At 41.3% G+C, this 20,800-nt stretch overlaps 1 protein-coding gene across 14 annotated transcripts in view; it reads right to left on the bottom strand.

The window, feature by feature from the left end:
- AGRN (agrin) overlaps positions 1-20,800 on the bottom strand; it is a 578,793-nt gene that overhangs the window by 188,784 nt on the left and 369,209 nt on the right. For all 14 annotated transcript variants that reach the window (XM_040325972.1, XM_040325976.1, XM_040325970.1 and 11 more), the window contains 3 exons: positions 9,171-9,386; positions 4,273-4,497; positions 2,422-2,646 (listed from right to left, as the gene is read on the bottom strand). In XM_040325972.1, the coding sequence (XP_040181906.1) occupies positions 2,422-2,646; positions 4,273-4,497; positions 9,171-9,386 (666 nt within the window). The remainder of the gene's footprint in view (positions 1-2,421; positions 2,647-4,272; positions 4,498-9,170; positions 9,387-20,800) is intronic.

Here is a 20,800-nt window from a genome sequence, read left to right as displayed (position 1 = left end):
TTCCCAACCACATAAGTGTCATTTCACTCTGCAAATAAGTTCTTTGTGTCAGAAATGCTTCCATTCAGGCAGTGACAGTGTCAGGAAGATATTGATTTTTATAGATGTAGACTTCGGTGTTGTGTAGGCTCGGAAGCGTATTGTGTAACAAAGAATGGCCCATTTACTTACATATAGACTTCCCTATGAAACATCTCTTTCTGAACCTTCAGCTTGTGGTTCAAAGACTTAAATACATCCTTTTACAGTCAGAAATTAAGTTAGTGTGAATGGACCAAAATGGCAATGGATGCCGGTGCTAAAAATAATATTTCTGTGCAAAGGTGGGGCTTTATAGATTGATACAGCTGCACAAAGAACACATTTATTTTTGATATATTTACCAGGAACAAGGACCTTTTGGCATCTTTCGATGCACTTAACTGAAAAATTCAAAGCCTAATTTGTAGGGGTTTCTAACACACTGGAACAAACATACCCTGGGCCGTTGCGGCAGTCTTTTGTGGCCTATTATATGTACATCCACTATTTGCTGCAGTTAGAAACTCTACAGAAGCACAGGATGGAAAGGATGATCCCCCATCTCATCTGTTAGGCCGCGTACACATGACCGAGAAACTCGACGGGCGAAACACATCGTTTTTCCTTGTTGGGCTGTCAAAAAACTTGTCGAGCCAAATTTTCCCATTGCCCGTCGAGGAAATAGAGAACATGCTCTCTTTTTGGCTCGACGAGTTTCCCGACGGGTTTCTCGGCGAAAAGTGTACACACGACTGGTTTTCTCGGCAGAATACATGTCCCATCAAGTTTCTTGCTGAATTCTGCCGAGAAAACCGGTCGTGTGTACGCGGCCTTACTAATATACCTATCAAGTAAAGCAATACTCAACTGCCATGATGGCCAGGGCAAAATCTCAAGTCTTTTGCACTGCACACTGCACTGGGGGGTCAAATGCATTTATTAGGTGTGTGTGGTATGGATGTTTATTTATAGAAATTACTGGGCATACACCCCATAGCACCTACAGCATTTGTTGTTTCACCATATGTAAAAATCTCAGAAAAAAAAACTGTAATGCACAGGGTAAACAGTGTAAATGGGCCCTAAAAATTACAGAAAGATAACTGTCAGGATTTATCAATCTGATGTTGCCTCTGCCACACAGAGCTTTCTGCAGCCCAAAGTCACTATTTACATAAGAATAGGCAAACCCTGCAGATGACACCAAGCTATACAGTGGAATAACGTCCTTACAGGATGTCTCCAAGTTACAAGCTGACCTCAATGCACTGTATAATTGGGCAACTAGGTGGCAAATGAGGTTTAATATTGATAAATGTAAAGTTAAGCACTTGGGGTTTTGCATCATAAATACTAGGGGGAGAACAGTTGGGGAATCTATAGTGGAGAAGGATCTGGGGGTTTTGGTAGATCATAGCATGCAATGCAATGCCAAGCTTCGCTTTCCAAAGTGAGTAGATTCCTTTCTTGTATTAAGAGACGTAGAGACTCCAGAGAGATATCATTTTTCCCCTGTACACATCATTAGTAATACCTCATCGGGAATATGAAGTTCATTTTTGGGTACCAGTTCTCAAAAAGGATATCGGGGAACTGAAGAAAGTGCAGATAAAGGCAACCAAAATGATAAGAGACATGGAGGAGCTCAGCTATGAGGAAAGATTAGAGGAACTGAATTTATTCCCTCTTGATAAGAGAAAATTAAGGGGGGATATGATCAACATGTACAAATACACAAGGGGTCCAGTATGAATTATTAACTTTAAGGCCATTAAAGAGGACAAGGGGGCGCTCTTTACATCTAGAAAAAAAGTGTTTTCATCTCCAAATACGGAAAGGTTTCTTCACAGTAAGAGCTGTGAAAATGTGGAATAGACTCCCTCAAGAACCGGTCTGGCCAGCTCAGTAGATTGCTTTAACCACTTCAGCCAGCGTAAGTTTTCTGTGAATCTAGTCCAAGGAGTTCTTTGAATGGCACCTTTATTAAGCAAGTGACCCCCTGTGTCTACTATGCAGAAGGGAAGTCGCCCAGTATGGGAACAGGAGGACAGTGAGGATCGCGGTAGTAGCAGCAGAAATATGGTAAATCCTGGGAATTATTTAAAAACAGGTGCAGGGGAAAATGTGCTGGCAAAAAAAAAAAAAACACTGGATATGTGCTTTAGGATCAACAATGTGTGCATACATATTTAAACTTTTGGAAAGAAGAAACTTTGATTAACCACTGAGCGTCTTTAACATTAAACTACTCATAACACAAGGCAGAGAGGAATCTAAAACACAAATCCAGCTCTAAAAGAACACTTATTTATACAGGTTTTCTTGATACAGGTATGTTCCAGCCTAGGCACAATTATATTACAGTCACATTTTCATACACAAACTGTTGGCATTACTTACCCTGAGCCTGGCACTGCCCTGAGCGCACCTTTATTAGTTCTATCCCTTTGACGGCTCCAGTTCTGGTCATTACACACTCATTATCATAAGTCACCCCATCGTCAGCACAAACCAGTTCCTTGCGGGATGGGCAGTTCTCGGGTCGGGAAAGCATGTCCAATTTTCGTGTGCGTGGGTTCACTCGACATACTCGGTTCATATCATTTAGGGCGCTTCTGCAAGGGTCTTTCAAAACACAAGGCAAAGAAAGGCAGTCATTACAACAGTGTTTTTTTACTACAAACACTGTCAGTTTGGTGTTATATTAGGAAATACATTTTTGTACTAACAGCCAACCATTGCACTAAATAATGATTTTCACATATCGGTTACACATATGAGTTGTGGAGGAGGCAACCAGAACCACTAGAAGAAACTGTAGCAGTTGCTTTGGACAACCAATTAGATTTCAGCTATTTCTCAAGCGCAGGATAGTAAGACAAGTAAGAGATAGCGCCTGAGTGTGGAATTGTATTTACCATAAAGTCCTGCACAAATGGGCCAATATTGGGCGGTATTGTCCGGTTCAATAGAAACCGGTCAACATTCAGCCCGTGTGTAAGGCAGCTGGTGCGGCTTGTGTCGAAGGGGCATGTCATGACCGAAAAAGGTCTGCTGATCCACAACTGATCAGCGCTCTGAACACAATATTGTCAGAACACAACAGCGGCTCCTTCTGAGCTTTTCAGTTTTCTTAATTTAGCCCACTGGGTTGAACAGCAAAAAACTGCTAGTGTGTACCAGAATAAAAATACTTGTGGAGCTATGCCTAGGGCAGTTAAAACAAAATGTGAACAATTGGTAAGTTTTTTTTGTTTTTTTTTTGCTGTACTGCTGTGTTCTTTTACATTTAGAGATTGCCATTATTACATGCAAATCTTTATTTTAGGAAAAAAAATATTTTAGTAAAAACAATATTTTCAGGAACAAATAAATATAAAAGCAACACACACTGCAAAAAAAATGTTATTAACTTAATTATATGGGTACAACACAACTCTACCCTTCCGAACTGAATTAAACCATACAGTATATTGGAAAAACTGTAATGGAAGAAAAAAAAAGGGGGGGGGGAGGAATGAGATACAGTGATTTTGCTTGGAGCAGATACTCGGCTATTCCCAACAGAAATCCATCACCTGTAAGCAATTTGCCAATTATTTTTTCCTCTTATTAGACTCTTCAGACGTTTAGGCTTATAACGTTGAACAAAGAAAGGCTGTTTATTATATTATATACAAGTTCACTTGTTGGCAACATAGGTTATTTGCCATTGCCCCCAAGCTTTCACAAGCTAAACTCTCCCCAGAGCTTGCATAAATTGCATATTATTATTGGGTTTGATATAATTGCTCAATATTTATTATCATCTATAATGGCAATACTACCTAGTTTTAATGAAGCTGGGGATTTTGGGAACCCATTTATTTGGTTGCCCTGGGTTCCCTTCCACATAATCCTGTAAATTATGCTACCATTATGAATCGCAGTTCTTAAAGGAAGCAATAGAGAATGGGCTGATGTTCAGAACTATTGGAAAGGGAAAAAGGGAAATTAGGCATGTTTCATATCAACCAGAATGAATTTTCTAAATTGCTCTAAAAACATTACAGCTGGAACATCATTATTTGCTGTATGCAACTTTTACTTTCTGTTCCCAAACCCACCCTAAATCTGTCCATAAGTAGAAAACACTTTGAACGTTTAACCAACCTTGTCTTGTCAAACAAACAGCTGAAACATTTTAAACTGTGAGCTAGTTATATCTATTCATGGGCAAAACCATAAGCATAATTGCCCTGCAGTACGTACCACATGAGCCCTCAAACTTTTTGTAGAGGTTCTCCTGGTTATCACAGGCTTGCTTGTTGAGAGTGCACTCATTTCGATAATCTTTGCCATCACTACCGCACACAATATTTTCAGGTATACCAGCACAGGTGGTTGGGCAGACACATTTTGCAGTTTGTCCATCTGTTGAGCGCACACAGGTGCTTCCATAACTGCAGGACACAGATGAGCAAGGATCTCGGGAACCTATAAGGAAGACAAAGTAACAATATATTATTCTAACTAACCTGTGTAAACCTTTTTAGATGTGGATCTGTTTGTATTCCTAATATGTGTAAGCAAGGTAAGTGTAATGCATAAAGTGGGAAGATGTAGCCTCTGTACACAGAAAACACAATTTTTCAAGAATATATTCAACCATGGTCATATCTGGACATGACTAGGCTTGGACTGCAGATCTTTGCCATTCTAAAATTCATAGTTTCCCAGTTTTTTAAAGCTTTCCTCTAAAAACTGCCTTGCAAAAAGATTTTTGATATGCATCAGCCGCAATATTTTAAGTATGCAAATGACCCCGAGCTTGCTGATAGCTGAAGTTCATCTGAGTAGCATACAAATACATTTGCTTTCAAAGATATGGTGTGATGCCATGCAAGATCTTCCAAAGACGAACAAGTACTAAAGTCATTACAAAAATGTGTGTGTACATTCTGCTGAACGTTAACCAGATTGCACAATCCTACATTATCTTTTTTTTTAAAACGTTATTTGCAACAACCTAGAGCGGCAATTCCACATGGAAGAATCGTATTAAATGATATATTCCAGTAAAAACTGAACTTTGAACCCTGATATAAATACAGTGCATTGGCTCAGTAGTTCAGTTTTTCATACATACATTGCTATAGTGCTCCATTTTCCCTAACCCCTTTGTCCATAATCTGGTGATCCTAGAACACACCTGCAGGAGATATGGGAACACACTAGAGATGGCCTTGGGCGTGTTCGAAATCCCACGTGCCCGATCCCGCCAGGAAGCAGACACTGCGTATGGCTAATCACAGGAGATGAGACATTTCCGGTTCACAGCTGCACAGATCGGGATATGTCTCACTGCCTGTGATTAGCCGTGTGCAGTGTCAGCTTCCTGGCAAGATCGGGAACGTGGGGTTTCGAACATGCCCGAGCCCATCTCTAGAACACACCTTCCACATGCTGCCTCTCACAAACAGAAAGAATGGTCAATATAATGCCAGTCCCGAGAAGTCAGCAAATTATATTAAAACCAGTCTTGGTAAACAATGTAAAAAATTCACTTGTTTCCTGTCGTTAGGCAGAAAAAAACTGAGGCTGTTAGCACAGGGTGTGGGTTATACCCGGGGAACAACACTCCACACCAGGGAGAAAGTCTCACATTACTGTGTGGAGTTACAGACAGAAGAACAGGAAGTGAGAATTTCTCAGAAGGAGGACTGCACTAAGGTAAAGGAAGCTATTTAGGGAAAAAAATTGTACCTAAACAACCCCTTTAATTGTACAATATATGTATGTTTTTTGTCAGATTTATAATTTGAATGCATCTCATTCCAGATAGTGAGACTCGTTCTCTTTTCTTGTCATCTCTTTTGAACCTTGATAGTTGTTCTGAAGAAGCCTAATGGCGAAACGCGTAGACACAAGGGCTTATTGTACAAACTATTTCATTTTATATGATTCAGATGATTTTAATTCTTGAACACTGTTATCTATTATGTATTTTTTCTTAAAATTTTTTTTTTTTTTTTTTACATGTACTTCTCCATTGTTTCCATGCCTTAAAAGTGCGATGCCTGGTTACTACAATTAATAGCCCTCTATGTTATTACTTCAATTTACGGATGTGGCATCGTGAGTGCTTCCTTCTTCACTTTTCTCGAGTAACAGAATGTGTTTTGTGGTTTAATTGTAAGTAGTCCTGTGCTGTGCGTGAGAAATATATTGTTAAAATTACAACTTTGTGGAAAAAAAAATGAAAAATGGCCTGCACTGGAAGGGGGTGAAATAGTCTGGTCTTGAAGTGGTTAAGTTACTGAATAATACCATCTTTGTGGTGGCACTTCACTGCCCACTACTCTCATGACATGTCTTTATTAAGTGCTGAATGAGATCATTGCTGTGGTGTTGGAAGATCAGCTTTAAATACATATCACATTGAAAAGGTTATATAAATTAAACTTACTGAATTCACTACAAAAAATAAAGATAGCTCTACTTCAATGTAATGAACATGGTAATAAAAAAGAAGGATGTATATAGCTTATGGAATAATTTTTCTATAAATGTTGATGGCACACCTTTTTGTAGACCAAACAATCAATTTAGAATTACAGGCATGCATTGGAATGGTGTACAGGAAAAAAAAAATCCATTCTATATTCCCTTGCCGCCAGGGCTTTGAGGGATCATGATCACCTGGATTTAGATACACAGACTCTGGTTTTTGCACATACACCAGTTAATAAACACTTCTCATTCAAAGGGAGGATGCTATAAGCACGCAGCATGGCCTCATTCACAGCAGTTACCTCCAGGCTGGCTCCACATGTAAGAGAGAGAGGGCAGCGTGGAGAGCAGAGACAAGCCTCAGCAACGCGAAAGAAAAAGGTCAAGTTAATTTAGTTGGAGAGAGAGGGGACTGGGTCTCGTTTACACAGCGTCCAACTCCTAGCAGCAGCGTGCAGCCTGACAACGCAGTTCTATAAGCATCACTGAAAAGGAGCCAGGCTCGTAGGGAGATGCAGCAGGGTGCAGGAAATTAAGGACCGGCCTTGACCTGATGATCTATAAAATCTCCTATTACCATTTTACTGTTGTGGAAAACAAGCATCAATAAGTAATTCACTGGCTGAAAACAAAGGCCACATGTGTGAAGGCTGGCTAGATTATTAGGTCATCTGGTCCCATTATTAACCCAAAATTTGCATTTTATTAACAGTTCCTTTTTTGCGCTAAATAGATAATAGAGAGATATTTACGCAAGAGACCACAAACTGCTCCATTCCAAGCCTAGCTGCAAGGTCATCTGTTGGCAGGACAGGCCAACCGGGCACTAAATGTGGTTGAAGCATCTTTGAGTGGAAGTGTAAAAAATTGAAGAATTAACGCTGTTTACCTGGTTAGGGATTTGTGTTGAAGACAGTTAGTGCATAATGCATCTCCTCTGGAGCTCTAAAGGGAAAGTGTAGGCCTTATTTTTATAGATCTTTCCATTTTTTTTTTTTTTGTACTGCAACAGAAATTTAGGAACGCACAAGAAACAACCTGAATACGTAATCAAGGAAAAAGGAGTATGCGTTATACATCAAAAATGGAGAATGCATGGTAAAAAGGTTAAGCTACGTGTTATACATTTGCTCAGGGAGAAGCAAATGCCTATGTGCATTTCATCAGGCCTTGGAAAAAGCCAGGCACCTGACTGCTGTGCAGCAGGCTTTGATGATGGTACTGCATGGGCAATAAAGAGAAAGACTGCACATTATAGTATATGTATAGCCAGGGAGCCATATAACAGAGAGGAAAGAGGCCATTCATTATATTTCCCATTAGAGGGACGTAAAAATAGGGAGAGAAAAAGCCCCATACAGCACATCTAATCACAGAGCTGCACGGGCGGACTGGATAAGGCTTTTGCTTCAACAACTATATAGTGTGTTATTACACACCTACAGGGAATTTCATAGGCACAAATCCCGTGGCTGAAGATGCACAAATCATTGATGATGCAAAAGTCTTTCTGAAGTTCTACTTTACAGAAATCAGATGTAACACCTGGGCTAAAGGCCATTCCATGGCTTGTGATTAGGGTAACAAGACTAGGGGCATGGTAGTACTGAAACTCGGCAATGTATTCACTACGGGAGTGTGAAACTGCATTAAAGGCACAAAGAACTAGACATGCAACTGGTTGTTACAAGCAATGGAGACACCATGGCTCCAATGTGTACTGCTTAAAAGTGACTTTCAGTATGGACCTTTTCAACTATCTATAGTTCTCACTAGATGCTCAGGAACAACAGGGGGAACTGCAGAAACCTTGTAAGACTCTACAGCTTTGGTAATCCAATGCCATCATCATTATTTCTTCAGTCTTCTAACCAACAGTTTGTATTGTCCGGAGAGAACAAGGACACAAGGGGTGATTTACTAAAACTGGAGTGTAAAATCTGGTGCAGCTCTGCATAGAAACCAATCAGCTTCCAGGTTTTATTGTCAAAGCTCAGTTGAACAAGCTGAAGTTGGAAGCCGATTGGTTATGATGCACAGCTGCACCAGATTTTGAGTGCTCCGGTTTTAGTAAATTTTCCCCAATGACTTGATTAAAGTGGTTGTAAACCCTTACAACACACTTTTTGCTACAGGTAAGCCTATAATAAGGCTTACCTGTAGCTACCCTGGATATCTCCTAAACCTGAACGGTTTAGGAGATATCCCCTGTATTTGCCTGTGCCGATGTAATCGACACATTTGCACTGGAGCAATGGCACTTACATGGCGTTGCTTCAGTGAATGCGCCGTTACCAGTGGCTCCTGCATGCATGAGCGGGAGTGACGTCATTGCGGCTCCGGCCAATCACAACGTCGGAGCCCGCGATAACTGGAAGTAACTCCGGGAGCGATGTCGGCCTCCGGAACGGTGTACGAGGACGGCTGCGGGGGCTTCAATCTCAGGTAAGTAATTCATAATGAGCTAGTATGCTATGCAAACTAGCTCATTATGCCTTTTGTTTTTGTCCTAGGGTTTACAACCACTAATGTCACTCGTGTTACATGAAACTGCTATTGGTAGTAAGTGGAGCCTCATGAATGGACAGTATTATTCACACGTTCATAAAGCAATCGAAAATCTATATACATGCTTGGCTGAAAATCATCAAACTTACCACAAGGCCCTTTACTGATTACTTTGATTCTTCGCTGTTGGTTACACTGGGCACGTTCAAGTTCACACTCGTTACTGTAGGTAGAGTAGTCGGATCCGCAGACGGGTGCCACCACGGATGGGCAGGCAGTTTTCTTGCAAACACAGGTTGCTTGAGATGGGTCTGTGCTGCTCTTCTCACACGCCGCACCAAAACCGCACAGCATTCCTCGACATGCTGAAATGAGAACAGAGAAACAAGAAAAAGGTAAGGCTGGGGTAAGAAGTTGCAACAATTGATTACCAGTCTATTGGTAATGTGCACGACAGAAATAATGCTCAGGGCTGCGATCATCTGTCACTGAGCAGTTCAATTCATATAATTTCAGAACATGTAATAAATAAAATAGAAAAAATAACACATCAGCAAAACATATACATAGGTTTAGCAAAGAAATGCCCAAAGTGCAGTCTGATGATTGTGATAAATTGATGAAACGTGGCATATGATTGGTTGCTGTAGATTTCTTATGTATATACATCATCCCCACTCCTACTGTATATTGCATAACAAATGGATAAAAAAAATAGCAATTTATTATAAAATAAATCATCAAGCCTTTGCCAAATGTCTGATAGCAATGAAAAGCATAGCTGATTTTCTATGTATAGTGAAAAGAAACGAATATCCTGTAATATAATTAAGCACACACATTAATGCACACAGAATATTTTACATACATAGGTTAGTAGCCAGGAGTCCAACTCAATCCATTCTATCTGACAACCTGCAGAGAGGTTCGGGGCTTGGGGGCAGTAGGTCATTCTATGCCAGTCATTAGTACATTCCAGCCTAGGCTTCTATTACCCCTAATTAACTGTGGCATTGTGTGACAGCAAAGCTGATCTACTGATGTCAGTCTGCACTGTGAGAGAAGCACTGTGTGTGGGAGAATTAATATAGATCTGTTTTCACACTAGTATTGCAAGTCTCACTGCGAAAAAAAAACAAAAAACCCTGTGAGTTCATACTGTCAGGACAACAATACAGTTAACGGTAACCTGCCACAATCCTGCACAATTCAACCAAACATATATTGCAAATTATTTAAGCAGAGATTGCCTTAAGAGAAAATCAGCGCATCTTGACTTCTGCTGTAAACGTTTAGCCGACCCCGCCCTCTCCTGCCTCCTGGGCCTAACTATTGATCAGCGAGGCAGTTTACCACAAGTTCAAACAGATGGCACTAGAGGTGGGAGGCACAGCTCAACATTTAGATCCTATTAATACTAATGTAGCATGAAAACTCATGCAAAATTGTGTTATTTTTTCTGCATACACAAAACATGCAAACATTGCGCAAACATTGCGCATTTATGGTTAATGCCACCCCAAATACAGCTAAAAGGGCATTCTTTGACAAGTGGTACTAAAAAAAAAAAAAAAGCACAGAAGGAGTGAAGTTAAAGATGGTACATGAAATGTTTTTCTGTGTTTGTGGGGCATAGAGAAGCCCATTGAAGTGAAAGGGTTGTCCTACATACGAAGCACATATGTGTGATGCCCCATATCCATATTGCGCTACATAAGTGTGAGCGGGGGCTTAAAGGAAATGTCAAGGTGTACAACCAATTAGGGATAAGCTCAGGCGTGCCCGGATCCTAGCCCAAACACACCTGCGGCTGTGCCATTCTCTGCCCTGCAGCCACATGTATACAAGAGACATATATATGTGCAGTTGCAGGGAATGCCTTGGAGCTTATGATTGGCTCTTTGCAGTGATGGATTGCTGGTGGGATAGCTTAGGTGTGTTAGGACTAGGATCCAAACACGTCTAAATTAATCCCTGCATGTAATGTCAGCTACCTTTATCTCCAGAGAGTAATGGGCATTTTTCACTGAAGGAAACTTCTGCTTACGCATTTTTTCATTAGTTGCTCAGCTGATTTTCTCAGGTTTGTTACAAACTGCAAGATGATTTTCACAGAATTCTAAAATCTGAATTATTGTGATCGCTGTGACATCTGTAAATATTGACCATGTGAAAATGGTAATAAAAGGATATTGATCTGTCAGAGGTCAGCAGACCAGTGACTCTTTAGTTGATGACTGTCATGGAAGGGCAGAATAAATAATGGACACAATCTGCCAGCCTGAAGATCATTCCATAAACATACATTATTGAATCACCCAACAATGTTTATGCCAAAGTAGCCAGATGTGGGGAACAAATCCATAAACCTGTGACACCAAAAAAAAGGGCAAATATACAGATTGGGAACGTCTATAGATTATTAAACTATATATACAGCCACCACCAGCCAAGGCTTCTCAAAAATAACTGTGATCAGGCAGCTTAGAAAACTAATTACTACGGTCTTTCCCCTGATAACATTGCCAACCACTTCTTGCTCCATGCTCTACAGTCCCTCAGATGCCCATGCCCGTGTATAATTAGATCATCTATGATCAGCTTTACATCTATGATGCAGTATGAAGAAACATGGTCGGGGTGGAAGGTATTCATTAGATCAGAAGAAGGAAGGAGGTTGTTAGAGGGAAATTAGAATCTTAGTGAGAAGGAAGTAGGTCAGAGGCAGATGAGAAAGTTCTGAGAGGTTCAGGTCCTAATTACCGGGAGAGGAGAGAGGGAGGGGAAGGGAGGGGAGGGTGGACGGGGTGGGTTGGGGGTTTTGTTTTTTTTTTTTTTTTTGGTTTTGGGAAGGGAGGGAGGTTAAGAAGGGATATAAATGAAGAAGGGTTAGGAAGTAGGAACTGATAAATGATAATGTGTAGAAGATGTATTTACAGTTGTAACATTTTGTGTTGTTTATTGGAGAAAAACAAAATAAAAGATACATCTATGATGCCTTGAAGTACAATTCTCATAAAAGATACAGTATCTCACAAAAAGTGAGTACACCCCTCACATTTTTGTAAATATTTTATTCTGCCCTGGTTCACACTGGGCTGCGCTGGCAGTCCTGATTTCGGCCACGATTTAGGAGACATCTGTGCAGGTTTCTGCACAGATGTCAATGTAAATCGCGGCCCGAAATCGCAAAAAGTAGTACAGGAACTACTTTTTGAAATCGGAGCAGCACCGCAGATGCGGCGTCGCACCGATTAGGATGGTGTCATTGTCAACAATTGCCGGCAAATGCCGCCGATTTGAGATGCGAAATCGCATCTCAAATCGAAGCAAATCGTACCCAGTGGGAACCTGGGCTCTATCTTTTCATGTGAAATCGCATCTCAAATCGAAGCAAATCGTACCCAGTGTGAACCTGGGCTCTATCTTTTCATGTGACAACACTGAAGAAATTACACTTTGATACAATGTAAAGTAGTGAGTGTACAGCTTGTATAACAGTGTAAATGTGCTGTTCCCTCAAAATAACTCAAACACAGCAATTTATGTCTAAACCACTGGCAAAAAGACCCCATACTATACAGTGGAACCTCGGTTTAAGAGTAACTTGGTTTGAGAGCGTTTTTAATTTGCAAGCAACTTCTTTTTTTTTTTATTCTGACTCGGTTTGTAAGTGCTCGGAGCAGAATTCAAGCTAAATAGGCCTGCAGTACCTCATTTGGCTTAAGGTACGGGGGCGCAGAAGCCGAGCAGAGCCGAAAATAGGCCTGCAGTACCTCATTTGGCCTAAAGTACGGGGGTGCAGGAGGCAAGAAAAAGCGAACATTAGCCTGCAGAACCTAATTTGGCCTGAGGTATGGGGGCGCAGGAAACAAGCCAAAGTGTCCTCAGGCCTTTTTGGCCGTTTTCGGCGCTCTCTGGCCCCCCCACCTCTGGTCGCATTCGGTATTGCATCCCATTGAAGTCAATGCGGAACAAATTATTTTTGTTTGCATTGACTTCAATGGGAAAACTCACTTTGATATGCGAGTACTTTGGATTACGAGCATATTCCTAGAACGGAATATGCGAGTAATCCGAGGTATAATTGTATATACCGCTAGTATTACTGATGTAGCCCTCAGACATTGTTGTCAGGTAACCAGCAATTTCAGTGTCACTGGAACAAGTATAGAGTAAGGATGAGCTCATGCATGTTCAGATTCTAGTCCAAACCCACCTAAGCAAGCCCTCCACGAGCTGTCACTGCTTGTTACAAGCTGTCACTGTACTGGTCCAATTGTAAGCGGGTGAGGAATTCTCCGTCCTGCAGCCACACATGTACACACCCCTTGTATATGTGCAGCGGTGGGGTGAGGAATCAGTTAGTTGCTTTTTTTTTGGCCCAGTACAGTGACAGCTTCCTGGAGAGCTTGCTCCTGGACTAGAATCTGAACATGCATGAGCTCATTCCTAGTTGTTCCAGTGACACAGACATTATTGAAGGAATTACTTTAGTGTGACATTACTGGCTATCTCCTGGAGGGCTCGCTCAGGTGTGTTTGGACTAGGATCTGAAATGCTGTTTTTTGCTCGACTTCCATTTGTTGCATGCTTGTTCTTGGTCTGTAGCTCAGAAGTAGAGAAGCCAGACCTATTCAGCCAAATAGAATTTTTAAAGGGAAGCCAAAAGTGGCAACCCTTATATTTCTTACATGACCGATACGATTTAAGATGACCCGCCTGTTCAACATTTAAGATAGAAACAATGTGGTATTTACAGAAAATGCTCTTTAATATTGGTAACTGGTACCATCTATGTGAAATCTTATGAAGCCTTCTCCGACTGGTGACTATGCCACTTTTTGCAAACTATATTTGTAATTAATCACAGAATCTCAGACCTTTATTTATTTTCCCCTCATATCAGCCATCCTGAGTTTCCAAGCCTCTCAGCTCCCAGGCTCCAGGTTAACAAGATGTGGTCTGCTTTCATCACGTCAAGCAGGAGGTTTATTAAGACAGGCACTTGTTAGACTGGATCTCAATCAGCCTTAGAGTGGTGTCTATGAATGAGTGATCATCAAAGCCAGATGAGTTGGAGATACAAGTGCTTCTTGTGCAGTGGAAGGCACTGATGATCCTTCATTGCTGTATCCACAGTGTGCAGTATGGAGAGAGTTGATGATGCTAGCAGGGATACAAATTCTACTGTCATCAAAGTGCCCACAAGTACTTCTACAAGGTTCTGCTGCAGCTGGAAATTAACAAGCTCAAATTGAGAGCTGCTAATACAGTGCACACTGTCAATCTCGGATCCTGCAAGCGAGACATAGAAATGATCATGCCGATTCATTACTTTGTACTCCTTTAAGTGTTCTCATCTTCCAAATTAAATAGTAGTCACTGAATCTGAACCTATATTAAACATATACTGTTTCCAGAAGTTTTTGCTTACAATAATGTTGTATTTGCCCAGACTGTACCATAAGAGACAAATGTTTTCACACCAGCAACACATGACTTACTCTACTGCAGATCCTGTGCATTATAAAGGAATCTCATCATAGCCAGAATATGGAGGATGTCAGTGCTGACCAGCTCCTGAAAAGTATTGACGGGCCGTCACATAGATCATCCATTAATACGTATAGTCACTGGCCTGGGGAGCGTCTGCAGATCAGGAATTGTGACTTCACTTTGACTTTTTCTAAATGACAATCCTACTTCTTGATTAGTCACCAAGAAGACAATAAAGTAGATATGAAACCCAAACATCTAGTTTGCTAAACCACTGTGTTCCGTAAACATTTATGTAAAGCGCTGCGTAAATTGACAGTGCTATACAAGTATCTGTAATAATAATAATAAACAATTGTTATGTTCTTTCTTTTAAGGAACTATCCTTCAGTTTAGTTCCTGTTTGTTTGTTCCCTCCTTCTCAGCCTGAAATACATAAAATGAAACTATATAAAAGACCAATTATTGTAAATCTAACTACCTGAATACTAATCTGCGTATATCCCTTCATTACCAGGTCATTAGTGCTGTGATATTTTGGCTGACAATTACATTTTATATCATTTTTTGAGACAGATGGAGCTTTCTAAAGGTTGGTATTCTATAACGAAGGTTTTTGGGGGTTTGCGTACACTTGCATTACATTTTTTTTGCCTTTAAAAAAAGATTTGACAATCATTGCTGGTCAGCGGCACTTTAACCCCAAAGCGTAAAGCAGACCTTCACCCATTAAAAAAATGTTCTGTTCCTGGTTTCTCTTCCCTCCCTCTTCTACAATGGGTAATTTTTCCCAAGTTTTAGAAAGGTTTCTAACTTTTTTAGTGTTGAAGTCCAGCACTCTATGCTTCTCTCTAAGGGCCAGTTCACACCAGACGCAGTTCCGTGTGCATTTTTTCTGCACAAAATGAATGCACAGTGTTTTCCATGTATTTCAATGGCTCTAGTTCACACCATGAAGTCAGTTTCCGATGCATACACTGACCATAAGCTGACTGCATGGTGCCAACTAGAGCCATTGGAATACATGGAAAACACTGTGAATGCACTTCTAGTGCACAAAAAATGCACACGGAACTGAGCGGAACTGCGTCTGGTGAAGAACTGGCCCTTAAGCAAAAAAAAAAAAAAATACGGTTCCCTTTCCCTCACTGCTTTCTGGTATGTCCACGTCAAACATCCCAGGAGGCAATTTCACGAATGTGCTCAGCATAATTCTGCGCATTTGTAGATGTAGGTCTTTGGGACCTGACAGATATGTGTGATACATTTGCACAATCGTGGAGGTCCCAGATAGCAGCGGTGTCCCAGAATCCCATGCACATGCGCAGATGAGCTGCAGGTCTCTGCTGGGCCCCATGCACTGGATATTTAAAAATGTTGGCATGAGGAAGTAGCCGCAAAAAATATTCTGGGACTGAAATTGACTGAAAAAAAGGGCAGGTGTAATTTTAGGTGCTTTAAGGCCTTGTTTAGGCTTCATGTGCACGGGACGTTTTTACAACTGCTCCTAAATTATTAAACTTGACAAGTAGTAAGCCTTGTTAAAATGTCAGTTTTTCCGCGTTTACATGCCATGTTTGGCGGCGTTTTGCCGCGTTTGCGCTTAGAAGCGTCTTTTTTTAAATGGGCAAAAACGAAAAACGCCTATAAACAAAACACTGCTAAATGTGTTTGGCGTCTGAAACATGGAAATCTTCGGCGTCTGAACCCATTTTTTTGCTTTCAAAGAAACGCTGTTAGACGCAACTGCCTAAAAACGGCAATAAACAAGACTGTGTACATGGTTACATGGGCCAACATGGAATGAGTTCAGGGGCAGTTAAAAAAAAGCATCCAACTGCCTCTGAACGTACGTTTAGCAGCGTCCCGTGTACATGGGGCCTTACACGCAAAGTGGTGTTTACCGCCCCCTCTGAAAAGTGATCAACTGTGGCAGTTGACTCAAAGGCAATATGTTGCCTTCTCCCCTCCTGTGTTATCCCTTGCACTACACGCCATCGCAAAGCTGTTACTGTGTGCACCCATGCACTTGAATAATTTGGAACTGGCGTAAGACCTGCCTGCCAAATAATACAGTTAATATTATTTTCTCCGCGCTGTGCCGCAATCGCGTTGCGGTGTACTAACATGGCTATGCTTACTCGTGGTTCGGAAGTCAGGAGAGTCTCAATCGCCTCTTTTTACCACCCATATGCCTCCATTGTAACTGGGGTCCAAGCTGCATTGCTAGCTTGTTCCTTTTTCGTATTACAGAACACATCAGTCTGAATGGGCCCTTGGGATTTAAGCCTCGTACACACGCTCAGTTTTCTGGGCTAGAACCAGCAAGAAAACTGCTGGCAGAGCTTTCTTGTCGAGTAAACCGAGCGTGTGTACAAGGCTTTCAGATTTCTCATCTGGAAATCTGGCCAGAATCTCGACGAGAAAAATAGAGAACCTTCTCTCTATTTACTCATCAAGATTCTTGTTGGCCTGTTTCCCGACGAGAAACCCGAGAGTGTGTATGCTTACCTGTCGCAGTGGAAACCGGCGCATGCTCGAAATGACTTTGACGCATGCGCGGTAGCTTCCACGGCATAGGTAGGGTGAAGAAAGATGGCGGTGACGGCATCGAATGTGACGAGTGCATGCTCGTCGTACGCAATGACGTCACCGCGTTCTTGCCTTTCAAGAGAACGGTGGTTCTTTTGAAAGGTCTGTCTGTACACTCGGGCGGCAAGAGATTCTTGCCAACAATCTCGTTGGGGAAAAAGTTTTTTCCTGACGAGATTCTTGCCCGTGTGTACGAGGCTTAAGGTATATTGTTCTACAAGTATGGAGATCTCTTCAAAAAGGCTCTGTTGTTTACAGAAATTGATGCATACATTCTGCTATTAAAACCGATATGCTTGCCAGTGGCTGTACATGTTAAGGATATGTACTACCAATGGTATTCTTGCCATATGCGAGGAAACCCTACATTATAATGCTAGAGATGCAGAGAGGGGATTTCAGGCAGGTTTCTATATCTTTGAAAAATATTAAAGGTAGATGAGCTTAAAGAGAAAATCCAAGCAACAGCCACTGCTCACTGGATAGAGAATCATAGTGTGTTCTTGCTGACTTGTTGTCCAGTAGTCATCCGACACTGTAAGCTGCATAGCTGAAATTGGAAATATTGGCTTCACCAGTCTGGTCGTATTAAACAAAAGAATTGTGTAAATCACAAAAATGAAATGAACAGAATTACAAACATTTTGACAGTTAAAATACTTGTACATAAACTGTGTATTTCTTTATCTGCTTGGAGTGCCACTTTAAATTAAGTTTAAGTTCTACTTTCCATTTGAAGTTTACATTTCAGATCTGCTTCAGCATAATTTATTTATTAGTTTCCATCCCCACTGAACCTGTACCTGAAAACCTGAAATCACAAGTTTGCAAGATACAGCCTCTGACACTATCGCTCGGCTAGATCTAAAGAAAGTTAATTTATTCCATCTCAGAAACTGGCAACAAATTAGGCTGCTAGTGCTTAACAACGGTGATACATTGTGCCTGTAAAGCAGAAGCTCCCAACACAAGGAACATCAGAGACAAACAGCTCATAGAATGAACCCATTACACCAGCATCTTACATCTGCTGCTGCATCACAATGCTAATTATCAGGAACTCATTTGGTAGACAAGTGGCCCATATTGAGACGTCCCGGGCTTGTTACAAAACTGAGTGATCTAATGTGATGCACAGGCACATTAACATGTCAGTGTGTAAATGAACATCTCCTCTGCTCTCAGAGGCAAGCCTCTAACATAATGGGAACCTCAGGTATCCTAAATAAACAGATCTGAAGGCTATAAACTCTGTGTAGCTACTAAACAATAGGGAGCTGTCAGAGAACAGCTGGAATATTTCACAAATCTTCACATCCAAATATTTTTTGTCAGGATAATAGAGAGTACAGCGGGTGCAAGGCATATCATCTGGGTGCACAGTGTCGCAAAGAGCTATTTCAAAACTTAAACATGGCTTGTATGGCATTCATATTGCCTATATTGAGATGACTGCTGAATGTCATGGACTTTTTTTCACAATAGAGGTATTTATAGCTGCCCTATAAACCAGCTCAGCCACCAGCGCAGGGAAGAGAACTACTGCTGTTATATATCATTGTGGCGACTGTCCTCAGTGTCTTAGCTACCACTTTAACCCCATTCAATGCGCCGTGACAATAACACAGCTCACTGTTGGATAATTTGCCACGTCCTTTAAGTGGAATGGTGAACAGACTAGGGACATTCAAGTTTTTACATATAAGTAGCAAGCAGTAAATGTGTTTCAAAACAAGGCCTCTTTAACCTTTGTAAATGCGGGCACTGCGGAGCAATTCATCCTTAAATTCATAGCGGAAGTTCTGGAGACATTCTCTCAGCAACTTCGCACACCCCTCAACCTTCTAGTAGTGACTCAGCAGCCTTCTACTATCTAATGAAAATACAAAGCAGGAGGTTGTGAAGGGTGAGCTGTACTACTGTGAGCCCAATCCTGAACAACTTCTGAGCTTCTTCTGTGAACTTGGAGGAGGATTTGCACTAGGGATCGACCGATCAATTGTGGTCAATTATCAGCGGCTGATATTCACTTTTTGTAGAAGTATCGGTGAAAAAACTGACCGATATTACTTCAAGAGGTCTTACCGGGGAGATGCATGCAGTTGCATGCATAACTCCGGTACTGTTCTTTAAAGCGGACGGTCGGCTTTATTGTAATAACAACCGATGCGGCTCAGCAGCTGCTCGGCGGTTATTACAAGCACCGCCTTCTGCCGCTTGCCCGGGCTCTCCCGTCCCACAGGGAGGCCTGAGCAACCAGCCGGCATGTCCCACGGGTGGCCGAAGACCCGAACAAAGCCGATGCTTTGTTGGGGTCTCGGATCTAGTAATCCAGAAGCGATGTCATGACATCACTTCCTGAATTTCTGCATCTTAAAGGCACCAGTTTTAAAAAATAAAGTATTCAAAAACGCAGATCTTGACGTTTTGAATACTTTGAAGTGCAGAGGAGGGGTTTGGGGTCTAATAGACCCCCGATCTCTCCATAAAGAGTACCTCTCACATGCCTATTACTGTTACAGTGGATGTTTACATTCCTTGTGACAGCAATAACAGTGATTACAATTTTTTTTTTTTAAATGACAGTGTCATTTTTTTTTAAATGTATAAAATATCAGCCATCAGCAGGAGAGGTGGCCGATATATCAGTATTGTATCAGCACCGAAAAAAACGATATTGTTCAATCCCTACTTTGCACCACAGCACCTGTAGCTACAAAGGTAAGTGAAGGCTTGCTCAAAATCTACAAAACTCGTGATGAGAACTAGGACATTATATCTAATGCTCCAGGGTATAAAGGCAGATTTAGCCCCGCTGTCCATGAAGGCCAATGACAAGGCAGGGACATGTTCAGTTTTAAAGCCCTTTTCCCAAGCAGCATTTTATTCCTACCTTCCCTTTGCTCCCTTGCTGCATTATTATGTACTAGGATTGAGGTAAAGAATCCGGAGTAAACACGGAGTCAATTCCAGTCGGAGCTGACACAGGACTATCCCTTCTCCCCTATGAGATGATGCTGGTATTTGAGTGTCCAATCAAGCCCCAGCACTGTGAAAAGGGTGGCAGGGGAGTGAGTCACATGATCCACTATGCCTGGCACTTTTCTTCACGTACTCACTTCTCTTTGTTCCTGGCAATGAAGAGGTTGAGAGGGGAGCAAAGGGATGATGAGATATGCCTGAGGGAGGGTAGGAACAAAAAAAAAATACTTTTTTTGCATAGGCCAAACAGGTTCATTTCTAAGCTGTACCATCAGTCACCATGACTGGGTGGGCACAGCCTTCTATTTTGGGAGAGTGGCGGGTACGGAAATGTAAGTTGCATTAATTTGATAATTTCCATAGTTCTGCATTCAAAAACAAAAACTTAAAAAAGTTTTTGTTTTTGAATGCAGAGCTATGGAAATCATCAAATGAATGCACTTTACATTTCAGTACCTGCCACTCTCCCAAAATAGGAGGCTGTGCCTACCCAGAGACAGATAAGAGAAGAAGGATATGTAAAGAATCAAATGCCAGAAATATGGCAAAAATAGGAAGAATTTCAGTCCTCGACAAATATGACAAAATATCTATAAAGAGAAAATAATAAATAACCCCGTATAGGGATATAAAATGAAAAGAAAGAGGGAAATGTTGAGATATAAGGGGGAGCCAATACTCCCCTCCATCTCCCTTTTTTTTGTGG

This window comes from Rana temporaria, chromosome 10 (assembly GCF_905171775.1).
Source record: "Rana temporaria chromosome 10, aRanTem1.1, whole genome shotgun sequence".
Classification (NCBI taxonomy): domain Eukaryota; kingdom Metazoa; phylum Chordata; class Amphibia; order Anura; family Ranidae; genus Rana; species Rana temporaria.
The sequence above is the reverse complement of the archived record's forward strand: the minus strand, read 5'-3'. Positions and strand labels throughout refer to the sequence as shown.